Source organism: Grus americana, chromosome 1 (assembly GCF_028858705.1).
Source record: "Grus americana isolate bGruAme1 chromosome 1, bGruAme1.mat, whole genome shotgun sequence".
NCBI classification, from domain to species: Eukaryota; Metazoa; Chordata; class Aves; order Gruiformes; family Gruidae; genus Grus; species Grus americana.
Window position 1 is genome coordinate 188,790,783 of NC_072852.1, and position 27,688 is coordinate 188,818,470.

At 43.0% G+C, this 27,688-nt stretch overlaps 1 protein-coding gene across 3 annotated transcripts; it reads left to right on the plus strand.

Annotated features, from left to right (window-relative positions):
- The first annotated feature begins 3,441 nt into the window (after positions 1 to 3,441).
- Positions 3,442 to 27,173, plus strand: SETDB2 (SET domain bifurcated histone lysine methyltransferase 2). Of its 3 annotated transcripts, none has more exons than XM_054829962.1 (16): positions 3,442 to 3,548; positions 3,915 to 4,043; positions 4,136 to 4,282; positions 5,059 to 5,118; positions 7,475 to 7,597; positions 11,026 to 11,091; positions 11,884 to 11,986; positions 12,864 to 13,430; positions 14,994 to 15,113; positions 16,323 to 16,492; positions 16,921 to 17,146; positions 19,124 to 19,208; positions 20,197 to 20,305; positions 21,081 to 21,412; positions 22,594 to 22,682; positions 24,466 to 27,171. In XM_054829962.1, the coding sequence occupies exons 3-16, from the start codon at positions 4,249 to 4,251 to the stop codon at positions 24,581 to 24,583; spliced, it is 2,202 nt and encodes a 733-aa protein (XP_054685937.1). In that variant the 5' UTR covers positions 3,442 to 3,548; positions 3,915 to 4,043; positions 4,136 to 4,248; the 3' UTR covers positions 24,584 to 27,171. The 3 variants fall into 3 exon arrangements, with proteins under 3 accessions (XP_054685937.1, XP_054686028.1, XP_054686122.1); XM_054830147.1 differs by having other exon boundaries at positions 3,503 to 3,548; positions 16,350 to 16,492; positions 24,466 to 27,173; XM_054830053.1 differs by lacking the exon at positions 3,915 to 4,043 and having other exon boundaries at positions 3,463 to 3,548; positions 4,044 to 4,282.
- The last annotated feature ends 515 nt before the right edge of the window (positions 27,174 to 27,688 follow it).

Here is a 27,688-nt window from a genome sequence, read left to right on the forward strand (position 1 = left end):
AAAGGACAAAAAGGTAAATGAGAATTATAAAACATTTTCCGAATGCCCATGGCTTTGACTGCTTTGCTATTTTCTGGAGTCCGACCAATGCCTCTGTACCTCACCCAAGCCTATCTGCCCATACAAGGATACCCCCAAATCCCCGCCGCATTCAAGATCATAAAAACATCCCCAGAGAAGAGAACTGGATGAGGTAGTTCCTTTTGGACCAGCTTTGTCTCCTCCCACTCAAAGGAGCCATTTGCGGTCTCCCTGTTTATGCAATTGTTCATCTGAAGTCTCTAAATACGACCAGAGCTATGTAACACAAAAGCGTCATTCAGCAACTCAACCAACAGCACTGTTCACCAGGACAGTCAGCCCTTTCATCACCACCCAAACAAAGGTGCTAGCAAATATGTAAGCAAGTAGAACGGGCTGTCCTCACCTCTAGGTGCAGTTACTCAGTCCAGGTCTACACTGCAGAAGCTAGTGGGAGAGCCCAAGAAGCTGATACTGCTGCTGGAAGAGTGCTGTGGGCAGGGTACTGCGATGTCAGATCAGCATCGCTTGTGAGCTTCTGCCACCTAACAAGTTTGGGAAGAACTGAGCTTACTGCCTCACTGGCAGAATTTGCTGCTACGTTGCAGAGAGCCTATCTTACAGTTCTAGGTAAGAGCAAACCCAAGGAAACTCAGGTATGTTTCAAAACTGACCCAGAGTCATTAATCTTTGCTTTACCAAATATGTATTTCCCATTCCGTTTGCTTCAAATAACAAGCAAATTATATTACTAATTTCTGTTTTGTCTGAGGTGTGTGGTCATGTGCTTCCAGCTTCCTCCATCACTCCCGGTTGCTAGTGAAAGGTTTTGAGTGCTACTAACAGTTTATAGGGAATAACACAAGTTACACCAGCGCTACCTCTTCACTACACATCCTCTGCATTCACTTCCCAAAATACAGAAAACTGCATTTCCAATCTCACTGACATAAAACACATTTATATATGCGTGAATAATGCAAAAGTCTGATTTCAATCATTCTTAAATTGCATTTTAGTAAGTTCCTTGCATCAGGCTCCAGGGTCAGCCTCGGCACTTCCCCACTCTCTTTTCTGGAGCCAGGCTTCACAGTGCGTGACCAGCGCACTGCGCATTCACTGACAAACGTCAGGTGAAAGACCCCGCTACGGCAGATGGAATAAGCTCCCGCAAGTTGCTCAGAGCAAAGGGGCTGCTTTCCTCACTGCTGCAGAGTAAAGCCGCTGACTGCTTCCAAGTAAAACCGTCGTGGTGGTCAGATTCCCAATACTTACATTTCAATGAATTATTGCTGGAAAAAGGCTCGAGCTCATTTGCTGCTCATGACCATGAAGCACATGGCAACCTTATCATCACAAAAACCCAATCATTTCCTAACTGTCAGGCAACCAGACATATACAATCCCATTATCCAACCATAAAAATGATTATTTAACAACTTACTCTTTATGAGATTGCTATATCATCTCCATATTGCCGATTAATGCTTACCACATAGTTTCAAAGCATGAGGGCAAACACAGGAGGCCATTTAGGAGGCATTTGAGGAAGGAAAACTTTATGAGTAAATAATCTTTTAAAATAACTTCTAACTAATACAATCATTATGATGCTTGGCTCCATCTTCTCAGTATTTGGCATGTTCCTCATATACAATTTGTAACGCCACAAGTGTTTCATAACACTCAGTATTCACTTGCACGTGCACGTATCTTAAAAATTCAGTAAAATGAAATTACTTAATCTGCAATCATCTCATAACACAGTATATTCCAAGAACAAGAAAAGCTTGTACTTCATTTTAAAATAAACAATTAGAAGGGCAAAATCTTTTTTAAAACATAAACTACTATTTTTATTGGGAGATTTGTCAGCACATCAATAACGCTGAGCCACCCTGATCCCAACAATGTTATTTTAAGTTGTCTCATTTCTCTGTAGAGTTAGGCAGTGCTCATGGGCTAATCAGTGAGCTTCAAACACAGGCACAGATGTAGGCATGCCTATGTAAACATTTAAAAGGTTTTATAAAAGTACAAGGCAGATACTGGAAGTTAAAATCTTCTGGAGGATCCTGGGTCTCACCAGAGCTCCAAGTCATGTAAACATAGCATTCCCCACAAATTAAACTTCCACCTCCCTCCCAACTAAAGAAATACTTTTAATAATATCCACAAGATTAGAAATGCTCTGACAATTATTTGTACGTATTATGTTTATCTCTACAGTTTAAGGTGGTGGTAAAAAAAAGAAGTGACAAAAAAAATTATGACAACCCACCCTCCCCACCTTTTAAGAGTGGGTTCATTTTTGCCTTTACACAGTCACAACACAAACACTTGTAAAGTAACGCTGCTGAAACTTTTAAGGGCAATGTAAACTTTATTTTCACACTTTGAATCAAAAAAGCAGTAATAACTTTGCACATCATAGGGTACAGCTGCAACCAGCAAAGGCAAGGAGCCAGCAGTGAAATAAAGCAACTCATTCACTTACCAAATAGCTTAATTTGGTGGGCTGGAATGCCCAAACACCCCTCAGTAACTTGCTTTTATTTTCCCCTGCTCCCCACCCATATGCCTGCAGCCCCGCCGAGCTCAGCCAGCTGCCAGGACCCCTTTGGCCAAAATAACTTCCCACCGCGGCCTAGCGACTCCACGCCAGCTGTAGGAAGCCCCGCAGACGGGTAGGAAGGCACAGCAGGCCGCCTCACTGCACGCTGAGAGACACCGCACCCCGCAGTACCTCAGACCAGGCAGGCCCCATCAGGCCCAAAACAACGGCCGGGGCCATCCCTGCAGCCCAACGCTCGAACAGATAAGCTGCCTGGCCTGGCCTGACCTGACCTGACCCCTCCCACTTTCGCCCTCTCGGGCCGGGCGGTGCTGTGCCAAGATGGCGGCGCTCCCACCAGGCCCGGCTCGACTCGCCAACGCCAGCAAGAGGTTACAGCACCGCTCCGCCCCAAGATGGCGGACGCACCGCCTATCTCTCGGTTCTCTCCCCGCCTCCGCTGCCTCTCCGCGGCCACATTGGCCAGTGCCACGCGCACCTGCGCCCCCGCCGCAGCCAATAGCAACAAAGAAAGGTGCGCGTCCTACCGTAACGGCCCACCCCCTGCGCGCAGCCATTCGCTCGTGCGGTCCGGCCCCGCCTTGCGCATGCGTAGTAGCGACGAAACGCTGGCGCAAAGCCATAACCCGGAAGGCTCGGCGTCCAATCATCAAGGACTTGCCTACTCCACCCTGAGCCGCACGGGGAGGGGGGATGTGGGCGCTATGGACTCGCGCATGCGTTCTCGCCCCAGCCCGGAGGAGAGCGGGGCGGTGTGGCGTTAGTGCGCACGCGCAGTACCCGCCGTGGGGGCGGGGCGATGGCTTCGCAGGTGGAGGGGGTGGTGGTGGGGCCTCCCTGGTGGGGCGGCGCCCCCTGGTGGCGGGCGGCGCCGGTGCAGCGCGCGCTCCGGGCGCAGAGAGTGCTCAGGTCGGGGGGAGCGCGGCTCGGCGCGGCCGTGCGCCGCCCGCAGGTACTGTTAAGCGGGGGCCGGCTTGAGGGCGGTGGCGAACGAGGAGGAGGGCGGTTGGCCGGGACCTGGCCCGTGGCTCTGCCGGGGCCGCGCCGTCCCTCAGCAAAGTCCCGGGGGGCCTGTCCCTGCGAGAGCCGCGGCGGCGGTAAATATCGCCGGGTACTCCAGGAAGAGCCCTGTGGGACCTGTCACCCGGCGGGGCGGGGATCGGCCCGGTCTTCCCCGGGCCGCAGCCCGTTGCTCCCCACACCTCGGGGAACGCGTGCCTGAAGGAGCAAGGGGGTCCGGGAACCTCCGCGCCTCAGCGTGGCAGTGTGTCCTGTCAACGCCGCACGACTTTAATCCTTTTCTCTCCTTAATCCCCAGACGAGCTGAGAGACGTTGGCCAGAGGAGGGTGGAAGGTGCTGGGGCAAGGCCCCGAGTGGTCCGTGAGTGTCCCAGGGTGGCCCCTGACCAGAGACTCGCCCCCACCAGAGGTTCTCCCCCCTCCACAGGTTTGTCCTCGCCACAGGTTCACCCCATGACAGCTGGTGGCAAGGCCTGGCGCAGCTCCCAGCCTGACAGGCAGCCCCTCTCCTGTCCACAGGCCCCTTGTGCTGACCCTACAGCGGTGGTGGAGGATAGCAAGATCAACGCACAGCTCTCCTACCTGAGCTGGGCTCAGCGTTGGCCATACCCCAACGAGTGTAACAGTCCTCCATGCAGCCTCCCTGGAAGATGGAAGAGCAAAGAAGTAAGCCTTAAAAAATATACCTGTTTTGAGCAGTCATTAGGCAGATATCGTGAGAAACTTTTTTAGGAATCAAGTCTTCATTTAACCTCTTTTCCCAGTCAACCAAATGAAATCTCTGTGCCAGAATGAATGGAAATGTCTTTTCAGCTATAGCATAGAAAAGATTAAGTAGCTAACTTATAAGGTACATTTTATCCTGCGTCATGAGTGGTGATAGTCGGAAATTTGGTATCTTCGATGTTGTTGAAGAGTGATGCCTTACTTCTCAGTGTTACTACAGTGGAGATATATTGCTTTATCTTGCATCTGTTGAGAAACAGATTCTTTTTTTTTTTTTTTACCTAAAAGGCCTTATTTTTTCCTAAATAAATTAGTTTAGTTGTGGTACTGCTGTACTGACAGCATTCATTTTTAAAAAAAGAGAGAAATGTGAGCTAATAGGAAGTGGGGATTATGTAGGCTCAGCTGAATATGCCGGAAAGTATGGGTCATCTCGTGACAGTTTCATGCTTGAGGGATGATAAGAAATGACCTATGTAAAAAAAAAAAAAATTCCTCACACAGCTTGTTTCATTTGAGTGTTCTTCAGCTAGATCTTGACAAGACGTGGGATGACTATTTGAAAGTGGGATGACTATTTCACCACAACACTTTCTCACACAGTGCTCCCACTGATAGCTGCTGTAGTATTTACTTGTATAAATTTTTAAAAAGTAGCTACAACCATTTTAATTTCTTACCTGCTCTCTTACATGTCCATTCTGCATCTCTTGCAGTGCTGTGCGACTGCTTTGAAGTGGAGAACCTTACCAGTTCCAGGGAGGAGAGGACTGAAGGTAGTACAATTTGGATTTATGGAGGGAAAGGGGAAAGTAGTATATATTTGGCACCACTTACGGTGTGAAAATGATAACCAGAAGACAATAGTTTTGCCTTTTATGGTGTATGTAGAAGCTGTTAGTCAGCAGCACTACAGATCCTTCATAGGAAACACTCGCCCAAGTATTTTTTTCTGGTAGGTAGTGTAAGTAGCCCTGGCCTTGGCTGCTTGTTTCTTGCTCTAGAGTCATTCCCCTACACAGTGCTGAAAAAAGGGAGATATGGCCACAAGGATCCTATAGGGGGAAAAGAAAATCCTTTCAGAGGAAATGGCCTCAGCCAGGTTTGGAACTATTGCCACCGGATGACAGTCGACATGCTGAGTCATCAGCTGGTAAGATCATTTTGAATGCTGACAAGGTAGATGCATCCTGTGTCTCTTCGTTCCCTGTCCTCCTGGCTGGGGTTGACAATAGCAGCATTAACAACAGAGAGATTAGTGATGTGTACACCTGTCTTGTTTGAAATGAAAATTATACTATGAACTTCATATGCAATCTTTGCTTCTCCATGCAAAACCCAAGTTTTTGCTGCTAAAGTTTCGGGGCACTCCAGCATGAGAACTGGGGAAGCATTTCCAATGTGAGTGAGTGTTTTGAGCACTACATGTAGTAGCATATGTTTTGTATCCTTTTGGCCTACATAGGATTATAACTGATGAACTAGAAATGAAAAACTGTGTTCTGTCACCCATCCTCTGAAGTAATCTATCCATCAGTACTATCCAGACTTAGTAAATGTATTGAAATATATGAAAACAGATAAGAAATAAGGACAGCAGTTTAAATCTGCAGTGATGGAAATTCTTAGTAGAATTTCCAAATGCGTGTTTTTAAACACCAGTATTAAATATACTTATTTCTTCATATGTTAAATTTGTGATACTGTCATGCACAGCAAAAGGATGGATATGGCACAGGGCAGATGTTCTCTCTTGGAGCAGTAGTGTAGGTTTCCAAAAAGTGTTGTGGCCATTTTTTTGTAACAGGACTTTGACTTTCCACTTTTTTAATTTCTGTGACTACAAAAGCTCATGAAATTATGATAAGAGTTAGTGCCAAATCAGTTGTTTTACAAGTTAAAGTACTTTCAACATTTCCTGTTGACATTAGATATTATGCCCTTAGCTGCTGGAGACATAAGCAGCTGAGGTTGTGGTGACAAAAGATTGTTACTTTCTTCACTGCTGTCAGGATGCTTTTGAAAGGAACCATAGACTCTGTACTGCCATAGCATTACTTAGGTTGTGGTGTCTTGGACAACAGAAGTCATTCTCTGCTAAGTGAAAAATTAAGGAAATACTTTTTTACTAGCCTTACAAGAATGCAGTATTTCATGCAGGTGTCACCCTAGCACATTTGCCAACCGAGATTTGCTGTCTGAAAGTGGAATGTGAAACTGGTATGGTGACAGTGGACTCTACTTCTGTAAATGGACTAGGAAAACAGGTTTACTTACTCCTTTGTGCTTGATCATTGAAGAAGAGAAACATTAACCACGAGAGAGAGCCTGTTCTCTTTTCTGGCATCATCTGTTGACACGCTGAACCATATTCCCTTTTCAGAGTCCTTCCCAAAGATGCACTGCTAATGTCTCAATAAAAGCTTTCATGAATGGGCTTAGTACCTCAAAGGTACATACACTTGGAAGAGAAGAGGTTCTGAGCTAGTAGCTTATAAAACATTTCTTTAAATAAAATGTTCTTTATAAATATTTCTAGTGGAAGAAGGAGGCACAATATAAAGGGTGTATTAATTATTGCAACTGATACCACTTGGTGAACAAAACTTATCAAACTGCTTTTATCGGAAAATATTTTGAACATTTTTTCCCAAGAAAACGTACCAAAAGTATTGATGTGACAGGATAGTTAGCTTGTGTAGCTAAGGGAGGTTACAGCTATAAAAAATTTTCCAAATGTCTTTTGTTTAATAATATGTTCAGTTCATTCAGTTGAAAATATTCTCCTGTGTCACTTCTGTGAGTTTCAGTGGTGATTAATTTGTAGTGGAACTAATTTGCTGGTGTTTGGAGCCTCTACAGAACCCTTTGTAGCCATGCCTGGAAAGTTACTTGAAGGAGCATCGTGGCCACTCCAGTGCGTCACTTGACTTGTTTCACTTTAATGATTAGGTTCAGGAATAGACTTCTGAAGGTTTAAGCCTGCAGAAGATGAGAGCTGTCCTGGCTGGTTTTTCAGAAGTGCCTCCCAAGGAAATGAGTGGGAGCCTTTGAAGAGCCCATTAGGAGCTACTTGTGTTTTCAGACTTCTTGGGAGCTGTACAGATTTGTAAATGGAAATTTGCATTTCAGGTGATTTGAAGACGTTTTGGACACAATTGGGAGGTAGAAGAGTGGACGTCATATTTGAGCAAGTGCAAAATGTGCTGCTGTTGCTAAAGCAAAAGATCAAGAATGGAACTGCCACTAACCAAGGTTTGAAATCCTTGTAACGGTTAAGCTGGACTGCAGGGGAGCTGTGCCCTGCTTTGTGTCGGGCTGTGTGATATCTGCCACAATTCAGATATCTCTGAATTTAAATGAGTTAGTAGTTGGTGGTTTTAAGCACTTTAAAATATATATCTGCTTTTTAAAAGGAGCCTAATCATTTCAGGTGCATTTTGCCATTTTCTCATTTTGCCTGTATACTTTTTCAAACAATGCGTGGCTGTTAAGCACATGGAACTGAAATGCTTATTCTTGAGAAGTAATGAAATACTTGCAGTGCCTTGTGTTTTGTTTATCATCAGAAGTTTTAGCCTTTCAAGCTGATCTCAGTGAACTGGAGGGTTTTGGGGTGGGATTGTAATCATATAAGTATTATTTCATGTTGGAGACACCATTATAACTTGAAACATTAACAGAAAAATGTGACAGTAATGTATTTAAGATTGTTCCTGATTTTCATGGAAATAAGTTTCCTTTGTCTACATCAAAATCAGAAGTCTGATAAGCTTGGAACAGTACACAGGTTTCTTTTTACTGGTTTATTTAATTCAGAAAAAATATTTTTTTTTATTAAGTCACCCACGTAAATGTAATCTATGGATCTTACTGCTTTTTTTGTGCATGAAAATGTACAGTAGTGTAAGATGCTTTTAAACTGGCATATCCACACGCTCTACATTGTACTACTTGCTCTAAATTGGTAGTGCACTTTTTTATGTACTGGGGCTCCCACATCTTGGTTTTTATGACAGAATATTACAGTGGTGCATAGATAAAAATTGAACTTGAATCCCCAGATGACACAATGAATCTGTGACATAGTTAAATTTAAATTTTTCTATGCTTTGTTCTGTAAAGATTTCAAACTAAAATATTAACCTGTTTTTTGCTGACATTTGTCTGCCACCTTGCAATATTTATTGCATGGGGTAAGAGTTTGAGACAGAACTGATCTCTTCTTAGTGTTCTTACTATCTGAAGGCCATTTCCACCAATTTAGGAGTAGCATTCATTTGCTCTGCCAAGATCCAACCCTTCTTAGCAGGAAGATGACTAGTCTGATGACAAAGTAAAGAGAGAAACTTACACTGAATTGTGTGTATGTATATTACTGCCACTGGAGGCTACCGGTTTGTGTATATGTGTGTTCGGAAACACTCCAGCAGCTTTCCAAAAGCCAGAGGATATTCAGTATTGATTTGCAACTGGGCAAAGTCAAACAAAAAAAGGAAGCCCACAGAGGGTGGAAGTAAGGGCAGGTAGCCTGGGAAGAATACAGAGAAACTGTCCGAGCAGCCAGGGAGCAGGTTAGGAAAGCCAAAGCCCTGACAGAAATTAGTCTGGCCAGGGATGTCAAGGACAACAAGAAAAGCTTCTATAAGTATGTTAGTGATAAAAGGAGGACGAGGGAAAATGTGGGTCCCCTCCAGAATGAAACGGGCGACCTGGTTACCCAGGATATGGAGAAGGCTGAGGTACTCAATGACTTCTTTGCCTCAGTCTTCACTGGCAAATGCTTGAGCCACACTGCCCAGGTCACAGAAGGCAAAGGCAGGGACTGGGAGAATGCAGAACCGCCCACTGTAGGAGAAGATCAGGTTCAAGAATATCTAAAGAACCTGAAGGTGCACAAGTCCACGGGACCTGATGAGATGCGTCCACGGGACCTGATGAGATGCATCCGCGGGTCTTGAGGGAACTGGCGGATGAAGTGGCCAGGCCACTCTCCATCATATTTGAGAAGTCCTGGCAGTCCAGTAAAGTTCCCACCAACTGGAAGAGGGGAAACTTAACCCCCATTTTTAAGAAGGGTAAAAAGGAAGACCCAGGGAACTACAGGCCGGGCAGTCTCACCTCCGTGCCTGGCAAGATCATGGAGCAGACCCTCCTGGAGACTATGCTCAGGCACATGGAAAATAAGGAGGTGACTGGTGACAGCCAACATGGCTTCACTAAGGGCAAATCGTGCCGGACAAACTTGGTGGCCTTCTACGATGGGGTTACAGCGTTGGTGGATAAGGGAAGGGCAGCTGACGTCATCTACCTGGACTTGTGCAAGGCATTTGATACGTTCCCGCATGACATCCTTGTCTCTAAATTGGAGAGACATGGATTTGATGGATGGACCACTCGGTAGATAAGGAATTGGCTGGATGGTCGCACTCAGAGACTTGTGGTCAACGGCTCAATGTCCAAGTGGAGGACAGTGACGAGTGGCGTTCCTCAGGGGTCGGTACTGGGACTGGCACCATTCAACATCTTTGTCGGTGACATGCACAGTGGGATCGAGTGCACCCTCAGCAAGTTTACCGACGACACCAAGCTGTGTGGTGTGGTCAACACGCTGGAGGGAAGGGATGCCATCCAGAGGGACCTTGACAGGCTGGAGAGGTGGGCCTGTGTGAACCGCATGAAGTTCAACAAGGCCAAGTGCAAGGTCCTGCACGTGGGTCGGCGCAATCCCAAGCACGACTATAGGCTGGGCAAGGAATGGATTGAAAGCAGCCCTGAGGAGAAGGACTTGGGGGTATTGATTGATGAGAAGCTCAACATGAGCCGGCAGTGTGCGCTCGCAGCCCAGAAAGCCAACCGTGTCCTGGGCTGCATCAAAAGCAGCGTGACCAGCAGGTCGAGGGAGGTGATCCTGCCCCTCTACTCTGCTCTTGTGAGACCCCACCTGGAGTACTGCATCCAGCTCTGGGGGCCCCAGTACAGGAGAGACATGGAGCTGTTGGAACGAGTCCAGAGGAGGGCCACGAAGCTGATCAGAGGGCTGGAGCACCTCTCCTATGAGGACAGGCTGAGAGAGTTGGGGTTGTTCAGCCTGGAGAAGAGAAGGCTCTGGGGAGATCTAATTGCTGCTTTCCAGTACCTGAAAGGGGGCCTACAGGAAAGCTGGAGAGGGACTGTTTATGAGGGAGTGTAGTGACAGGACAAGGGGTAATGGGTTTAAGCTGAAGGAGGGTTGATTTAGATGAGATGTTAGAAAGAAATTCTGTACTGTGAGGGTGGTGAGGCACTGGAACATGTTGCCCAGAGAGGTTGTGGATGCCCCCTCCCTGGAAGTGTTCAAGGCCAGGTTGGATGAGGCTTTGGGCAACGTGGTGTAGTGGAGGGTGTCCCTGCCCACAGCAGGGGAGTTGGAACTAGATGGTCTTTGAGGTCCCTTCCAACCCAAACCATTCTATGATTCTATGATTCTATGAGTATGAGCTGTGATTTTATTGTATTTTATAGATGTGCCTATCATGGACTGTGGTGGAAAAGGTTTCTAATAGTATGTCTTGCGATACATTAGCATAGTGAGGAAACAAGTGTCTCTGGAGGACTTAGACCTTGTTTTCCCTGTTATCGTTGTCCCTATTATCATTACTTAAATTACATTTCATATCTGTTTTGTTTTGGTTTTTGCATAGAATGCTGGCAGGCTTGGGCACTGGTGAATGAAGCTAATCTAGGTGATCTCTTAACCTTGACAAATGGTATGTGCATCTCAGTTGTATTTATTTGGTATATGGATTTAATTTGTCTTGTTTTACTCTCCAGGATCTTATTTCTCTTTGCTGAAATCAATAAAATAGATCTGAGAAGCATTACAAGGGAAAAACTATAATTATTAGTTTCCTCAGGTACTGGATTATGGACTCTCACCTGGGTTTGTACTTTTGTGGTTTATGTGAATGTGTATATGGCTTCTACCAAGTGAAGAGAGTTTGAACTAGTAAGCCCAGATGAACCCGAGCTGGCTGCAAGCAGAGTCATCTTGTGCATGGCTCCACTTGCTGTAATACCCTGGCATCCTTTTACCTCAAATAGTGAAGAGAAATCTGTATACATGTTTCATATGTCTCCATGCACTTTGAAAACTACATGGAAGATTTTAATGTGCAAATCACCTGGTGGTCTGTGAAAAAGGGTCAATCTTCATGATGCATTTATGCTTCAAGTTTGTCAATGCACACCTAAGCTTTTCCCCTTTGGGGAAAGGGAAGGAGAGGAAGAGCAGAAAAGAAAGTGTGAGAGTGTGTGTTGTGTGTCAGCTAGTTGCTGTCTTGCACACCTATATGCAAACACATGACTTTTGTATAAATTATAAAAAGCAGCAGCTTTTTTCAGTAGGGCACTTGCTAGCATGCTCTTTGTTAGCTGTAGTTCATAGCAATGCATTGTTTTTAAGGTATTTTGGCAATTATCTCTTTAGTAACTAAATTAAGTTTGATTATAAATTGAAATGTAGATTGCTGAAGTTTTTGCTTGCATTCAAATTTTTTCAGTAAGTGATGAGTTTGGTGGAGATGGCATACAGGAAGCCAAACCCAAATTGCAGCATCTTCCTACAGATCACAACACTGCAAACTCTGTAGAAGGTTCTCACAGGTCAGTGTATTTAATAGCTTATTCCAGTTCCTTATTTAACATATTCTTTAGTGCATTTGAGAGAGATTTTAATCTCTCTCTTGTATTTCTAAATTCAACGTTTTAAACCCAGTTTTGAATCCTGCCAGTTTTCAAAGTGAAAATATTTTTAACTTGACCAACATGGAAAACCTGAGGTTTTGGGTAGACTTGTCTAATTTACCATGGGAGAACATTGCAGAATAAAACAGGTCATTAGGTTGTGAATAAAGATCCATGAGTATTATCCCTGATAGGAATATCAGGGTTAGGACTTAACAAGTTTTTAATTCAGTTCTCAGGCTTTCACAAACTGTGCAGATTGTCAGGCACATGACTTAGTCTCTCTGTATTTAGCCTCGGGTACTGATTTGGAAGGTGGGGGTAAAGATATAGTTCCTTTCTTTTTCTTTCTTTTTTTTTTTTTAATGTCCTTTCTGTGATTTTAGTATGTAAGTTCTTTCTGGGAAGAAGCTGTTGTCTTTTTTTCTTTTTTCTTTTTCTTTATTTTTTTCTTTTCTTTTTCTTTCTTTTTCTTTTTCTTTTTTCTTTTTTTTCTTTTTCTTTTTTCTTTTTTCTTTTTCTTTTTTCTTTTTTTTCTTTTTCTTTTTTCTTTTTTTTCTTTTTCTTTTTTCTTTTCTTTTTCTTTTCTTTTTCTGGTTTTTTTTCGAATGCCACTGAACATGTCTTCATATGATGTTAGGATAGTAATACAATACAGTGATTCAGTGAAACCTTTGCACTTCTAGCAATGGGCTGTTTCTCTCCTGCACTATTAATATTGAACCACTAAAAATCTGAGCGTTTTACTGGTTGTCTGAGATGCTGCTCTTTTTTTCTTTTTTTTAATTCCAAATAGCAAAAAAGAGGAGATGGAAAAAACAGGTCCAGGGATTAAAGAAGCATCTAGTAAAATTCAAGATTTACCTTTAAACCTGCAGTATCAGAACCACAAGTGCTCTAGTGCATGTCTGACCAACAGAGCAGCGGGCTTCTACAGGGGTGAAAATCCTCTAAAGATACCGATCCTGTTTCACTTTCAAAGACGCCATGCAAAAGCAGACTGCCTTTCAAAATCGCTGGATGTGAATTATAAAGCTCCTTGTGGTCGAAGTCTGAGAAGCTTTCAAGACGTGCAAAATTATTTGTTTGAAACAGAGTGCAATTTCTTATTTGTTGATCATTTCTCCTTCAACACATACGTACTGTTGGGCAGGAACACCATAAATCCCGAACCCCTCGTGTTTGATTTTGATATTAGCAATGGAGCCGAGTCTGTGCCCGTTTCCTTCTGTAATGATCTTGACCGTGCAAGATTACCTTATTTCAAATATCGGAGGGCGTCGTGGCCGCGTGGATATTATCTCAACAATTTCTCCAGCATGTTTGTTGATTCATGTGACTGCACAGATGGCTGCATTGATAGGTAGGTAGAAAAATCTAATCCCAGACAAGAGATGCATGATGCCTCAGTAGTAGGGTGGTGGCGTAAGTGTGAAGGCACGCGGTACCAAACAGTGCCAAATAACGAAGGACCAGTGCTGCTGGAATTTCTGTGGGAGTTGTCTTGTGCCATGCTCTGTGTTGACTGACACCACTGTGTCTTTGTCTTCTCCAGAACTTGGGTGCTCCTACCCGTCCAGCCTCTGTTGTAGGGAAGGAAGCTATCAACAGGTGGATTATTGTGTGCCTTTCCCTTTCTTCCCAAATTGGCAGTGCTTCTCCTCCAGGTGGAGCTGGCAAGCAGGTCTTTCGACTTTGGGAAAGGGGTGGGGAAAGGAGAGTCTTGTGCCAGCAGAGGAAGGCTCGTTTTCCTGGCAGGCAGGGAAGGATCCTGCATGACAACTGCTGCAGCTCCTGCTGTGGGATGGTGTCCTAGAGATGGGATGGGTCGGGACAGCCCGGAGAGATCAGATCGTTTGGAACTTAGAAGGTTTCTGAGGGCAAAGGAAGAAACACGCCTGTTCACAACCTCTACATCCTGTCCTTCCCCTTGTCTAAACAGAAACTATGAAACCCTGTGGTCACAGAACACATTTATGTTCGGAGCAGTTCAAATGATGTTGCTCATTGCTGTCTTCTTCTAAAGCCTAGTAACTCTGGGCTACATATTACTCTGTGGGAACCTGCCACAGTTAACATATGCGAGTTTGGTGATAATTTTGTCTGCTTTCTTGGGTGTTTGTCTGTGACCTGATCTCTGCCTGTAGGTGTTAGTTGGTTTTGAACCCATTTTGTGTTATTGATAGCTAGGGCAGTTCCGTGTGCTGGTGTGCAGTGTAATTGCCTGTGACCCAACAAGAGCTTGAAATCACAGCCTAGCATAATGAGACTTCAGTAATTAAAGTTATTTAGTTTCAGCTGAGCAGTGGGGAACAGCAAGCACATAGCATGCTGCTTCTTTCCACTGAACTCCCCCAAGATTTCAGATGCTTTTGATGTGCAGTTTTGGAGTTCAGGATTTTGTTCGTTGCTGTTTGCACAAACGCTGTGAGTCTTTGGAGTTGTCATGATAGAAGATGGTGAAGACCAGCATTATTGCTTGAGTTCTCCACTCTGCAGTGTGAAATTCTTCGCTTCTTGGGGGCTAGGGTGGGAGGAAGGTAATAAAGTCGTGGCTAACAGGCCGGGATGCTCTGCCAGAACAGGTGATTTTCATTCATTCATTCAATCCATTTGGCAGTGTCCCATTTATAATAAATTTCTGTTGTACTTCAGCTGTTTGCATGTGCCTTTTACAGATCTTGGCAGAAGAATGGGGTTGGCTTGGAGAGAATGTGGTTATTGTAAAGCACGCATAACCAGGCAAGAGACAAAGACAAGGGTAGAGTGCCTGAAATGGCCTTGTGGACTAAAAATGTGTGTGGGGAAATATAGGTGTATATAAAATGTGTGTGTGTATAGGCAAGTACATTTTAAATTATCTAGATTTATGTTTGATTTACGCTGCCCCAAATACATTCTGAGATGTTTTACTGTTGTTTTTTAGGTCAAAATGTGCATGCCTACAGCTAACTGCAAGAGGCTGTAGTAAAATTTCTCTATCTCCAAGTAGTAAAACATCCCGTGGATACAGTTACAAAAGACTAGAGGGACCTGTTCCTAGTGGGTAAGAAAAACCGAACTATTACTTTATTTGTAGCTCTTATTTTACTCCTGTAGTGTAAGTGCTACAGGACTAAAATAACTGCAGTTTCTGGATTACTGAAACCTTCTGGTTTTGTCACAATTTTACTGAGATCAGGATGATAAAAAATAATTAATGTGACTTGAGTAATAGGAGGAAAAAACCACTTTTGTACTGCAGATACTACAATGTTCACAGCTTAGTTCAAGGTCCAAGAAGAGCATGAAGAGTAACATAGTATTTGCTGGTCCAGGAGCTCAGGCCATATCTGGCCCATGTGCTCGTTCATTCAGGCATGCCAAGGGGAGGAGGGTGAGGAGAAAGAAACCTGTCACAGGGGGAAGAGGCCTATCACAAGACTGTCCACAGTATTTATCAGCCAAAGAAGTGGGAAGCAGTAGTCAGCCTTGGGTTTTGCCTTGTATTTTGTCCACCCATTTGCTCTGTAGGACCAGAATCCTAAAGAAATATCAGCCAGCTGCTGTTGCCAGACTTGGTAATGTGTGGCTCTTCCAAGAGTCTCCAAAGCCGTTCGAGTACTGCAAGTGTTCGCCCTTTCTCTTACTCAGCTCCTGTGGATTAATACGTGGCCTGGGGAAGGTGCCAGTAACCTCAGGTGTTTAGGAGAGGAATTTTGCAAGGTAGCTTATGGCAATAGCCAAGGGCTGAACCCACAGGCTTAAGGAGCCCCTTTCAGTCCTTTGTTGCTGTGTGATGTTAGGTCATGGTTGGTGTGCAGAATTAAAGCTGCCAGTGAACCCAGAAACAAATGCAAAAAAAAAAAACCAACCCACAATTATGAATTCTTTTAGAAATATTTGGTTAAATCCTAAAATTCATGACAGCTACAGTGAGGTCCAGGCAGACAGATTGTCTTTGCTAAAATCTGTTCCAGCAGAGAATGAGGTGCTTCATAGGGTTTTCTGCTTCTGTGCAATTTACTCCTATGAAATAAAAAGGTAGCGTTTATTTTTTTCTTGACTACTTATACAAAAATCTGGCTGGCAGACTCTTAAAATTGATGAATTGGCAATCAAGAAAGTCTTGAGCTTTCTTGAGCACTGGCATACAGTCAGTTTTTATCTTTGCAGTCACCTGCCTTATTAATGCTCAGGAGGGAAATTAGTAATAGTGACTTGTTTTGGTAATGCATTCTTTTATATTGTGTTTTGTTTTGCTTCCTCTCAACAGAATTTATGAGTGTAGTGTGTTGTGCAGGTGTGACAAGATGATGTGTCAGAACAGAGTTGTACAACATGGCATTCAAGTCAGGTTGCAGGTGTTCAACACAGAGAAGAAAGGCTGGGGTGTCCGCTGCCTAGATGATATCGACAAGGGGACATTTGTTTGTACTTACTCAGGTAACAGAAGGTCACCTGTGGAAGATGTATAGCATAATTCTCCCTCTTCTGTGGCCTGTGCCCTGGAATTTTTTTGAGAACTAAACAGGGAAATAAGAGGTTGGAAGAGAAGTGAGTTGATATAACCTTAACTTGCAGGATTGATCAACGGACAGAAGAACACTGAAGAAGTCTGCATTGCGATGGGGCCAGACAAACAATGAAAACATTCTGGAGCAAAGCTTATCTCAGACTGTGGATTTTTGCCTCACAAGTCTGTGCATCCTGTGCCAGGGCTTGTTTTCCTTCAGTATAAATGTATTCATATTTTGCTTTCCCAAATAATGTTCTTGTATTTCTTAATGTAAGTTTGAGCTGTGATAGTGAGCGTGACCTATCTTAACAAACAAACAATTTAAAAAAAAAAAAATCTTTTCTTTTTCTTCCAGGCAGATTAATGAGCAGAGCTGATGAAATATTGGGAGATGCTGGTCAAGAGCTGAAAGAGAAGAGTGCTGCGAATGACAGAAACCATGGCTTTTTTTCCAAAAAAAGAAAACTTGACACTGATTGTTCAGACTCTGTGATTGAACTAGTGCAGGCTGGCAAAAATGACATTCTTGAGAAGCAGGAATCTTTGTCTCAGACTGTGGATAATGAAAAAAAATCAACAGTGTAAGTTTAAGCATAGCAAAACTAATACTCTGCTATTCTAGAAAGTCCTTTGTAAAACTTAGAGTGGAGCTGAATGTCCTCAGCTGAGGATGGGGTTTTTTTTTCTTTCTCAACTTTTTTGTTATTTCCTGATTATTTCTTCTACTGGGACAAAGTTTTTCCTCTATATTAATTTTACTTACTGTGCGTACCACTTGGCATTTTCTAGAAATCCAATTCATTTCCTGCGTGCACTTGATCTGTTCAGGGCATTAATCATCATGCTAATTTGAAAGAATTAATAAAAGATACTTGAGATAAATGATTTAAAGATAGTTGATGACACTGAAGGGTTTGATAACAAATTAGCCACTAACTGTCCTGTCCTTTGCTCCCAGTCTCTAAACCTCTTGTTCTTTGTAACATAACCTTTCTTGCTAGGAGTCTTAACCTTTCCCATTAGGAGTCTGACAACACCTCACTTTTGCAGTGAATTATGCAAAAGTTTTCATTTTACAGTCAAGGTCTCATAGCCTGTCAGGATTCCTAAAATAAAATTGGTGTGAAATAACCCTGTAACTTTATCAATAGCATGCTGTAGACTTTCCAGAAGAAAGTCAGGAGCTTGTTTTCTTAAACTTTATTCCTTGGTCTGTGGCACTACTTTGTAAACATTTTCTTTGTACTACTCATAAATGATTGCAAATTCTTGCTCATTTCATAGTAGAAAATTATTGTGGCTCTTTGAGAAGCATCGTGAAATTGCAAATGCAAACTTTTTAAAATACCTGCCAGTATATTCTTACTTTCATTTCAGTATCTTGGAAACCTATTGAATTCATAGTTTTGTAAATTACATAATTAACAGCAATCAGCTAGATTTTACTTCTGCTAAGTGCCATTACTAAAAATTGCGGGGAAGCAGAGTTTTAAAGCTATGTTTACTGCACTGCTACCCTAAATCTCATAAATGAGAATGTTTTGTATATGGACTGTGTTAAAAAAAAAAAAAAAGACAAAAAAACCTTTGTTATTCTGCCTCTTAAGAAATGACAATCCAGCTGAACTGGGAAACCTTTGAGAGCGCATGAGTGCGCTAAGCTTACATATCATTTACCCAAACAGATTGCCTTTAAAAGGACAAACAATGTAATCATGTAATAATGTCACAACTACTTGTGGCTACTGCACCTTTTAAATTTACAAAGAGGTTTAAATCTTAAGAAACCCTTGAAGAGTAGCATTTTTTGCTATTATCAGTAGCCCAAAGAAGTGCCTTGAGGTTTTTCTGTGGCAAGAAAACACATAGAAATGTTTTACGGTGAAAGTTTTCTTGAATAAGAGCTGTTACTTATTGCTAGGCATTGTGCAGATATTAAGATTAGTTTTGAAACTGGCGTTCTCTACTGCACTCTGAACGTAATCCAAATGAATGTGATTTTAGATGTTTTAAATGTGTATGCCAAATACCACTTCCCATCCTTCCACAAGCTTCTCCTGATGTGAAGGAGTGAGATTCTTTTGTGGGAGAGTATTTTCTCTATCTGCCATATATTGCCTGTCTCCCCCTCTGCCTCCCTCTCTATCCCTTTTCCCCGCAACATCTTCGCTTTCCTGTTTGAAAGCTGCACTGTCAAAACTGTTGAAAGTGGTAGCAGGAAAAAGGCAAAACTCTGTCTGTAGGTGCTGTATTTTGAGATTATAATAATAATAGTAAAACAACAGAGAGTTTGGTTCTCAGCAGGTGAACTGGGAAAGGATGTAAAAGCAGCAGCTAATCTCTCAAAAAAGTATGAACTGGGTTTTTTTACAAATACTATTGAGAACCTAACCTAGCCTTAAAGGCAAAATAGTTGCAGAACTTGGGGCAAGGCCAGACTGCAGGCTCTAGTGTAGTCTGTTCTATATGAACTAGAGACTGTTAGAGAAATGTGAGTTGTGAGAGTTACTTATGGGTCTTTTTGTCTTTTATATTTTCTTTTTGACCTTTCTGTACAGGGTTCATCCAAGAAATTTAAGTATTGCAACCACGAGAAGGCCTGGAACTAGAACTGTTGTTTTTCGTAATCACCAGCTAAAAACGGTAATAATAATAGGCTTTAACAGATTCATTTTTCACTGTGCTGAATATGTATGCTAATTTTGACCTTTTCACCTTATACATTTAAATAGTTCTAATGATCTTTCTTTATGAGATTGTGTCACACTGCGAGCTAAGCTGGCATGCTGGAAGCTATGCCCCTTCTCCATTACCAGTCTTTCAACATGTTCCCTGAGACCAGCACTGACTGCTCTCACAGCCTTCCTTTCTCCACCCTTCACTTACACTGCAGCCTTGAGAGTCTCAGGAAATCATTCTGCCCCTCCACCCCCTGTTGTAACTAACTGCAGGGTTAGGGGGTCAGAGTGATAATATTTTTGTGATGTCTCCCCAAAGAATGACATAGCAGGGAAGGAAGAAAATCTCAGGAGCTGGACGCAGTTTTCTCATGCAGTGGCACAGTTGGGAGAATTTGATCTGACCTGGGTGTGAAGTGTTGCCTGCAAATACGTGCAAAGGAGGAAAACTGGGGTAAACTTACTCTCTAGGTTTCACTGGTTTCATTGCACTTAAGAAATGCACGTGGGATTTTCATGTTAACATTTGGCAGTGCTGTCCATTCTGGAGCTTCCATAACTAATTGCCTTTTTGTGGTGGGAGAGGAGAAATCCTGCCACATCTGTTTGTTTTATTGAAACCACGTAAAAAGCATGTTTGGGCTTTGGTTCAGCAGCTTAGACAAACATGTTTAAATTCTGGTGAAATTGTTGGGACTTAAGCATTTATTTAAATGTTTTACTGAGTGGGGAGCTCCTTCCAGGTTATTCTGAAGGATAATTTGAAATCAAGATAAATGTTGCATTGCAGTAAATGTATGAACTTTTGAAACTCAGCCGTAGCCATGCATTACAGTAGGTTTGAAACTTCAACCCTAGAGTCCTAAAAGCCACTTGCTATCCTGTGTTGACCCAGAGTTACATACAGCACCAATACATCACAGCCTTTTCATTATCTTTTATTCTGTTTAAAGGAAATTGATACACTGGTGCACAGTGCCAGCTCAGATGAAGATAATAGTTCTCAGATTCATCAGTCAAGCGAAACAAAACTAACCAGTGGAACAAAGAAAGGAAAAGAAAGTAGGTTTGCAGAGCTATAAATACTGCACTCTTAGTACGCTTGTGCCCTATCAGGTGAATATGTAGAAAGTGATCTTTGGATGTGGGCAGGCCTATTCTCAGAGTAGAACGATGTTGTCCCCATAGGCTTAGGCTGTCTTAAGAGAGCTCAGCGGTACAGAAATGATTGCTGCCTTGCATATTGTAGCATGTTATAGTACAGGGCAACCTTTTGCCTGCAAAGTTGATCTTGGGATATGTCGAACAGTCCTGACAGCAGCTTCTCAAATACAGTGCAATTGTGGGAAAGTCAGTCTTGCAAGTCTGATCGTATCACACCCAATACATGTTCCAGTCAACAAAAATTGAACAGGATATAATGGGGGGTGGGTGGGCTCAAGCTTGAGAGGCAGCGTGAAACTGATGCTATTTGCATGCACATCTTGCTTTTGTCTTAAGTAGAGTTTGTGATTCTTTCAGGAATTAAGGTGGAGAATGATGATATCATGCTTTGTGGAAGAAATCAGTCTGGAGTGGGATTTGAGAAGAACAAGAGACTAGGTCACTCAGAGGAAACTTGAGCAAGTGCTTTAGGCACCACAGCAGGAAACAGTCATTTGTGGGAGGATTAATGGAAAAGGGAAGCTGTGTTACAGACTTGTAAATATGTAAATAGCAAGGAAGCTGAGTACATTTTGGAGAACGAAGGGTGGGTGGAAAGGAGTTCAGGGCCAAACAAGGGAAAGGCTTTGGCCTTAAACTAGTGTTGAAAAATAACTCAGGTGTCCATTGACAGAATCGACTCAGCAGCAGAAGGAAGAACATCCAAGGGAAATTGGACGGACTGAGTCCGCTGAAGTGGATGGTGCAGAATGCAAAAGAAAGAGTCTGTCTCTGCAGAGTGTTGGTTGTGGCAAGTCAAGTGTGCTGGATGACACGTGTGTGGTGAGGCCGCCCAAAAACGTACCACTAAAAGCTGACTGCAAAGAGGAAAATCACAGGCAGTCAAAACAAGATGCATTTTGTGAGGAGGCTGATGGTGACAGGACGCTTCTGAAGAATGCTAATGAAGAAAATATTTATGTACTGGATGCCACAAAAGAAGGAAATGTGGGTCGTTTTCTTAACGTAAGTAAAAAGTTGCATGTGTTCTCTTAGTTGTCTTATGCAAATACATCATTTATTTATTTTAAATAAACTACAAGGCTTTTGCGTGTAAACCATATATGTGGTAGGTGCATGACAAGGCAGGCTATGTGGCGCTCCCTGCACTCAAGTGACACAACAGCAGATTGGGTCACACCGGCTGTTAGTGCCTCCATAAGATGATGTGTGCTATGTACTAGCTGTAGTTTTTGGCACCACTAGGTTCCTGAGTGAAATATTCGCATTATGAGACATCTTTCTCCTGAATTTTTTAACAGGTTTTTGCGGGGCATCCAGAGAGAAAATGACACATTTTGTTGAACCACAAGCTTTCTCCCAGCCTTGTTTTTTGTTCCCCAACCATTATAAATTCCCCTTTGTGCTGATGTAGGATAAGTGTTGTGATATTGTAGGAAATTTTCTACCATTCAATCATAGGTTCAGAAAGTGGTCTATCGTCCTGTGTACATATCTGCTTTATATGTCTCTCAATTCTGACTTGCCAAGAAATAGTAATGGATTATCATGTGCCTTCAACTAAGACGAATGGTTCATAGATGTGTCTATACGTACTCTGCAAGTAACTTGTTTCTCTGCATTGGCATGAATGTGTCTTACAGCAAAATCCTTGCATATGTTTAAGCTGCTCTTCATTGCAGAGGTGATATAGTGTTAAGATTAGTAGTGCATCTTACTGAAACCTTTCTTCTGCATCCATGAGCTTACATGTTTCCTACGTGCACATGAATGACATTTCACGTCTCGTATCTCTTTGCCAACATATGGAATCATTCAATCTATTGCTTGCTACCTAGCACTTGCTCCCCTGGCTGACAGCGAGATACATCTGTCACATACTGATTATTTGTGGTGCATTCTGAATCTAAGATGAATTCTCACCATAAGTTTCTGGAGGACAGCTTGATAAAAGAACTTGTTTTTCCTAGGCAAAAGTACTTTCATAATACGATGGAAATACTTTAAAGAGACATAGTTACTGCAAAAATAACTGGCAATGACATTGAGTACTAGAGATTCTGTGTGGGTTGGAGAAGGTAAGGAAGAAACTACCTTTACTAGGGACAGATATCTGACACAAAATAGGCTCTTCAGCCAATGATGAGGTGTTTCACTGTTTCGAATTCAAATATTCTGTTTTACAGCACAGCTGCTGCCCAAATCTCTTTGCACAGAGTGTGTTTGTAGAGACTCACAACAGAAGTTTCCCATGGGTGGCGTTCTTCACAAACAGGTGAATTTTTTGAAGTTTGATGTTGTTCATTCAAGGCATTAGGGGAAAAAGCAGTGCTTAGTTATTAGGAAATAATTATGCTGGGGAGGGCAGATGCTTAGATCACCATAAAACTACCTTCTTATTCGTGACTTATTGTGCACTAAAGACTGAAGAAATACAGCTGTTGATTATCACTAATGAGTTTTTCTTCAGTTTTGCACTGAAATGTAAAGTGGGGAAGCTTAATTTTGATGTGTCCATTTCAGTGATAATCTTCTTCAGTGGAAAAATAGGTTTAACTCAGCATTTTGAAAGCCAAGATTCATTGATCCCAGTATTCTGTCTCAAGGAACAGGCAGCAGATCTGGGTCCCAGAGGGCAGGATTGGACCTTACAGGGTCTTAAGGCTGAGACACTTTGTGGGCCCAACTAGCTGGCTCCAGGTCTTCTCTTCACAGCTACCAAGAGAAGCAGGACTTTGTGTAGCCCAACATGTCCTGAGGAGGTGGCAGTAGGATACTCAGAGGTGAAAACCTCCTCTGAAAGCAAAAGATGTGGGTCTTCCCTTAGTGGATGACAGAAAGGGAGATACAGAGAGCTGGCACCAGCGAGACACAAGGCACCAGCAGTTAAACCCAGCAGGGGAGAGATTATGGTATGAATTAAGCTGATGCACGAGACAGCGGGAGTGCTAGGCGAAAACTTATGATACAGAGGAGAAGATTCGTTCCAGATAAACCAACCCCAGGGAGCACTGATAAAGTGGGGACTGAGGTGGTGGTGGTCAGCACAAGACACTTAGGGAAGAGGATCGTTGAAGGAAAGTTCCCCTGGCTTGCCCTCCTGCTTTCTGGCAATCACCCTTTTAACAGCTTTTCTACATTAGGGACTGCATCTGGATCATTGAGCTTAATTGTGTATCTTCTATAAACTTGCCCAGTCACCTTTTTATTTGTTTTATTTGTAGAACAACCTAAGGCAGAAAGTCCCAGGTTGCAATTATGTGCTGTTTGAAAAGTCCTCATTGTTTGTTCTCAGCCTGCTGCCTGGTAATTTACTGGATGTGCCTGGTGTCATACCCAGTGAGAAATATCAGAGAATTACTCTCTTCTTTGTAATACTGATATTTTATTGTATTTTCCCTCAGTTGTCCCTCAGCATCTTAGTCTCAGGTATTTAATTTGGTATTCATTTTGGGCAATGAATTTCCTACCTTAGAAATTTCTTCTCTTTCATGTACTGTCAGAATGACTGGTTCATGAGGAGCGTGTGTTTTTAATTCTGAGTTTTAGGCTTTGTGCATATAGATAGTGCAGTTGCATTAACAAGCAACATAGGTCGTCAGAGCAAAGATGATGGTCTTCATCACCAGTGTATCTAGAGATCTGTTCAAACCTGAGTGATGCACTGTACATAGTAAAAATAACAAAACCATCTGTGTTCTCATTTAGATGTATTCACTTATGTGTTTTTGCCTTCTTTTTTTGTTTTATTTTTGTTTCCCAAAATTTGCCCCGAAGTTAGAGCAGGTTGTTTAGACTCTGACCATTATCGCACTTCTTGAATAAATTCTTTTCTCCTAGCTGTGGGTATTTGTACTCTCCATAGCTCTGGTAGGCAAAGCAGCATGCGTGTGCCAGAGACTCCTTATATCTCTTGGTTCTTTCCCAACAAGCTGCCTGTGTGATGCTCCCTGGCCCCTACGATTTTGGGGTTTGCATGTGAGTCGTTGGTGACAAATTGTAAGCATGGTAATGTTTCACTTAGTTCAAACAAATTGACCAAGTGTTTTATTTCGTAGACATGTGAAAGCTGGAACCGAACTCACGTGGGATTATGGTTATGAAGCTGGAAGCATGCCAGAGACAGAGATTTCCTGTCACTGTGGAGTTCAGAAGTGCAGGAAAAAAACCTTATAGGCAAAGCTTTCCTACTGTCAACATATCACGTACCTGGAGATTTATATGCTGGAAGGAACTACTACACAGCAAACAGTACACTTCAGTCTGTGGTGCTAGTTACATTCAACTGAAATGCCTTTCCCCTGATCATTTTTTGAATTTACATATTAATGTCACTTTTGTAGTTTACAGAATAAGAACTATTTGTCATAAGAACAGGCGTCAGATTTTTCCTAGGTAATTTCTGTGCTCCAAGTCTTTCGCCCTCTTTTCATTCACAAGCAAAGTTCACAGCGCACTGGCAGAACTTGTGCTTCTGTGCCATCTGCAGCAGAGATATGACTGATGCAGAGCAGCAGTTAGTTGATGTTTTCTGTGCCCTTCCACGATGCTGAGTTAGCAAAACTGGGTTTTCTGAAACTTGTTACGAATGCAAGTCTGCCTGTTTGGGGGCTACAAATTATTAAAATACACCTAAGCCAGATGGATCCAGTGGGACAGATGATAGTCTTCAATGGAGATGAGATTAATCAGAACAGTTTTGCAGAGCTGTGTTCATGCTATAAAGCGAGCTGGGCGAGTCCTGCTGCTGCAGGAGAGAAATGGCTGGTTTTTGTTGAGTTGCATCTCTGTCTTTGTGACACACAGAGAAATCCTTGAGAAATTCACTGTGCCTCATTTCAGTGCTGTGTTGTGCAGTGTGGGACAGGTGGGCCACAGGAGTCCTTGCCATGTGGTTTGTTGGTAAGAGAGAAACGAGCTACATTAGGTGACACGTGAGTGGAAATGCAGGAGGTTGCTCTGAAATGGAGCAAGGGGGGGGTGTGCAGGTGTGTGGCCTTGAATGCGTTGGAGCCTTGCACAAAGAAGGTGGTGTGTAGACGGGTGATTTAGACCGCTTGAAGAACCGCTGCCAAAGGTATCAGCAAAAGTAGTTTTATTGAAGTAAGATGTAGTAGTGAGGCTTAACAAAGTTTCGTGGCAAGGCTCACTGTTACTTGCTGCAGAGGATATAATAACGATCCAAAGTTACCAATACAAAAATCTTAGTGCACTATAATACAAGGTTATGTGCGATACTGATCACTTACCAAAGATCTGCAGTTGGCATGGGGTCTCTCAGTCTCAAGGAGTAACCTTGAGAGGTGTCCCGGCTCAAGGGGAGATCACTGCTGCACAGCCAGCTGCTTAGCAGGGAGACCTCAAAGGCAGCTCACTCAGCCTGTCATTTTTATGGAATAAAGCGGTTGGCGCATAGTCAAATTACATGTGCTAGAAAAGGTAAGCATGAGACTCCTTGTACCCACAGCTTGCTTTGTTCCTCGATAAATGAGTCTTGGAAGAACCACCCGCTATTCATGTGTTAATTGCATGGTCAGTGTTCAGTTTCCAAGCCCATACGCATCAATGCTCACCATGTCACCCTGTTCCTGTGGGGGGTTTCAGAGAATAGGTTGGAACTAGAGAAGTTCTGGGCCCAGTTATGGCCAAGGCCTTTGTTTCCTTTGGAGACTGAACCAAACTACCACAAGTTTGGCCAAGGAGCCGAGCGTATCTGTCACAGGTGGATTTAAAGCTGGTCCTGGAGTTCACCTTACTGAATTCATACTTTCTGAATTTGTGGGAAGCCATGCATGACAGATCATGCAGAATCGTCTGTTGGTATTTGCCTGGCCGTTAGCTTATTTTGTCATTGGATTTCCTGTTTTACAGAGCAGAGAGAAGTACTATTTGCAAGAGTTAGTGATGATTTAGGCAATTTTATATGGGAATGAAACATGCCTATGAGAGACTGCCATGGCCATGGAACAGAGCTTTCAAGCCTACAGCTACACTGCAAAATGAAAGAGAAGCAGGAACCAGTTCTCAGCCCTGAGGCCAAGAGGCAACAGATGGCTGATGTCCACATGGCTTAGGGTTAGTCCTCTTTAATTGGGTTGCAGATCTATTGTGTAGCTGTGGACAGACATGGTACCTGTGACCCTAAGCTGGTTTTTTAGTTTGTTTTGGATGCTTCAAGCTTAAAAAATACCGGGTTGTGCTGCAACACACGACACTCAAATTTCTCAACAGTCTCGGCATGCATGAGGAGTTTAAGCCTGTTAAACATGGACCTTTAACAGAGATATCAGACTTGTGAACCGTTCTGCTCACAATGAAACCTCAGCTCTTCTCTGCCATGGTCCTGTTTGAGAGCTTGGCATATCCATCAAGCAAACCCTTCTTCAGCTTTTGTCCGAGTTGTCACACTATGGGCTTGTGTGTGGTTTCATCATGCATCTTCAGGGCTAAAGGCAGAAGAGCAGGGTTACCCCCAGTGTTGGTGCAGTACCCCTTGAGCGGGTCAGAGCCATCCACTCTTGTCCAGATCAGTCCCCTTCCATCACTGAGGAGCACCACCATGTTAGCAGCAGCCAGCATTCAGCTCAGTTGCTTTTTGCCTCATTGAAGATCTGCCTCTACTCAGAGGGAATATGCCTCAGGATAATGTTGTGTGATGTAAAAACCTCCAGAGGCATACGGAATGGCGTGGCAAGCCCACTGATAACCCAACACCGGTGTAACCCTTTTAAACAAGAGAGGATGTGGAAAATATCTGTCTCCAAGCTCAACTTGAATGTGGAAAAGCAGATGGGAATGACATTAAAGCGCCAAGGGGAAAAAAAAGTATATTTTACTGCTGTTGATTATATTTCCCAGATCTGTGGTAGGAATTACAGTACTGAGCTGGTGAGGAAAAGCTCTGTTTCTTGCTGCAGAAAACAGACCTGATGTTTCAAAAGATAAAGCGCTTGCTCTGCATGGTCTGCAACTATCCAAAAGCCTGCTGTCAGCGTGGATTTTACAGTATGTATGTGAATGAGATGGGGCTTTTTGGCTACCTGTGTTTATCAGGTCTGTCTTCAAGCTGGTGCTTCTTCACTTTCCTCTCCACATGAGGATACACCAGATACAGGGGTTGTAACCCAGCTTCTTCCCAGTCCCCTCACAGTCTGATGCTTTCACTGCTTGTGAATCCATCGTAGCAGACCAGCACTCATAACCTATCCTCTTGAAAACTTACAGGGTATGTTTTCCACCTGCTTTTGTAATTTTATTAGAATGGGTTCTGCTGAAGGTGTC

Excerpts from the sequence above, each read along its gene's own strand:
- SETDB2 (XM_054829962.1), top strand. The coding sequence starts at position 4,249 with ATGCAGCCTCCCTGGAAGATGGAAGAGCAAAGAA. Across the intron at positions 17,147-19,123 it reads AATGAAAAAAAATCAACAGT|GGTTCATCCAAGAAATTTAA; the intron begins GTAAGTTTAAGC and ends CTTTCTGTACAG. Across the intron at positions 20,306-21,080 it reads AACAAAGAAAGGAAAAGAAA|AATCGACTCAGCAGCAGAAG; the intron begins GTAGGTTTGCAG and ends GTCCATTGACAG.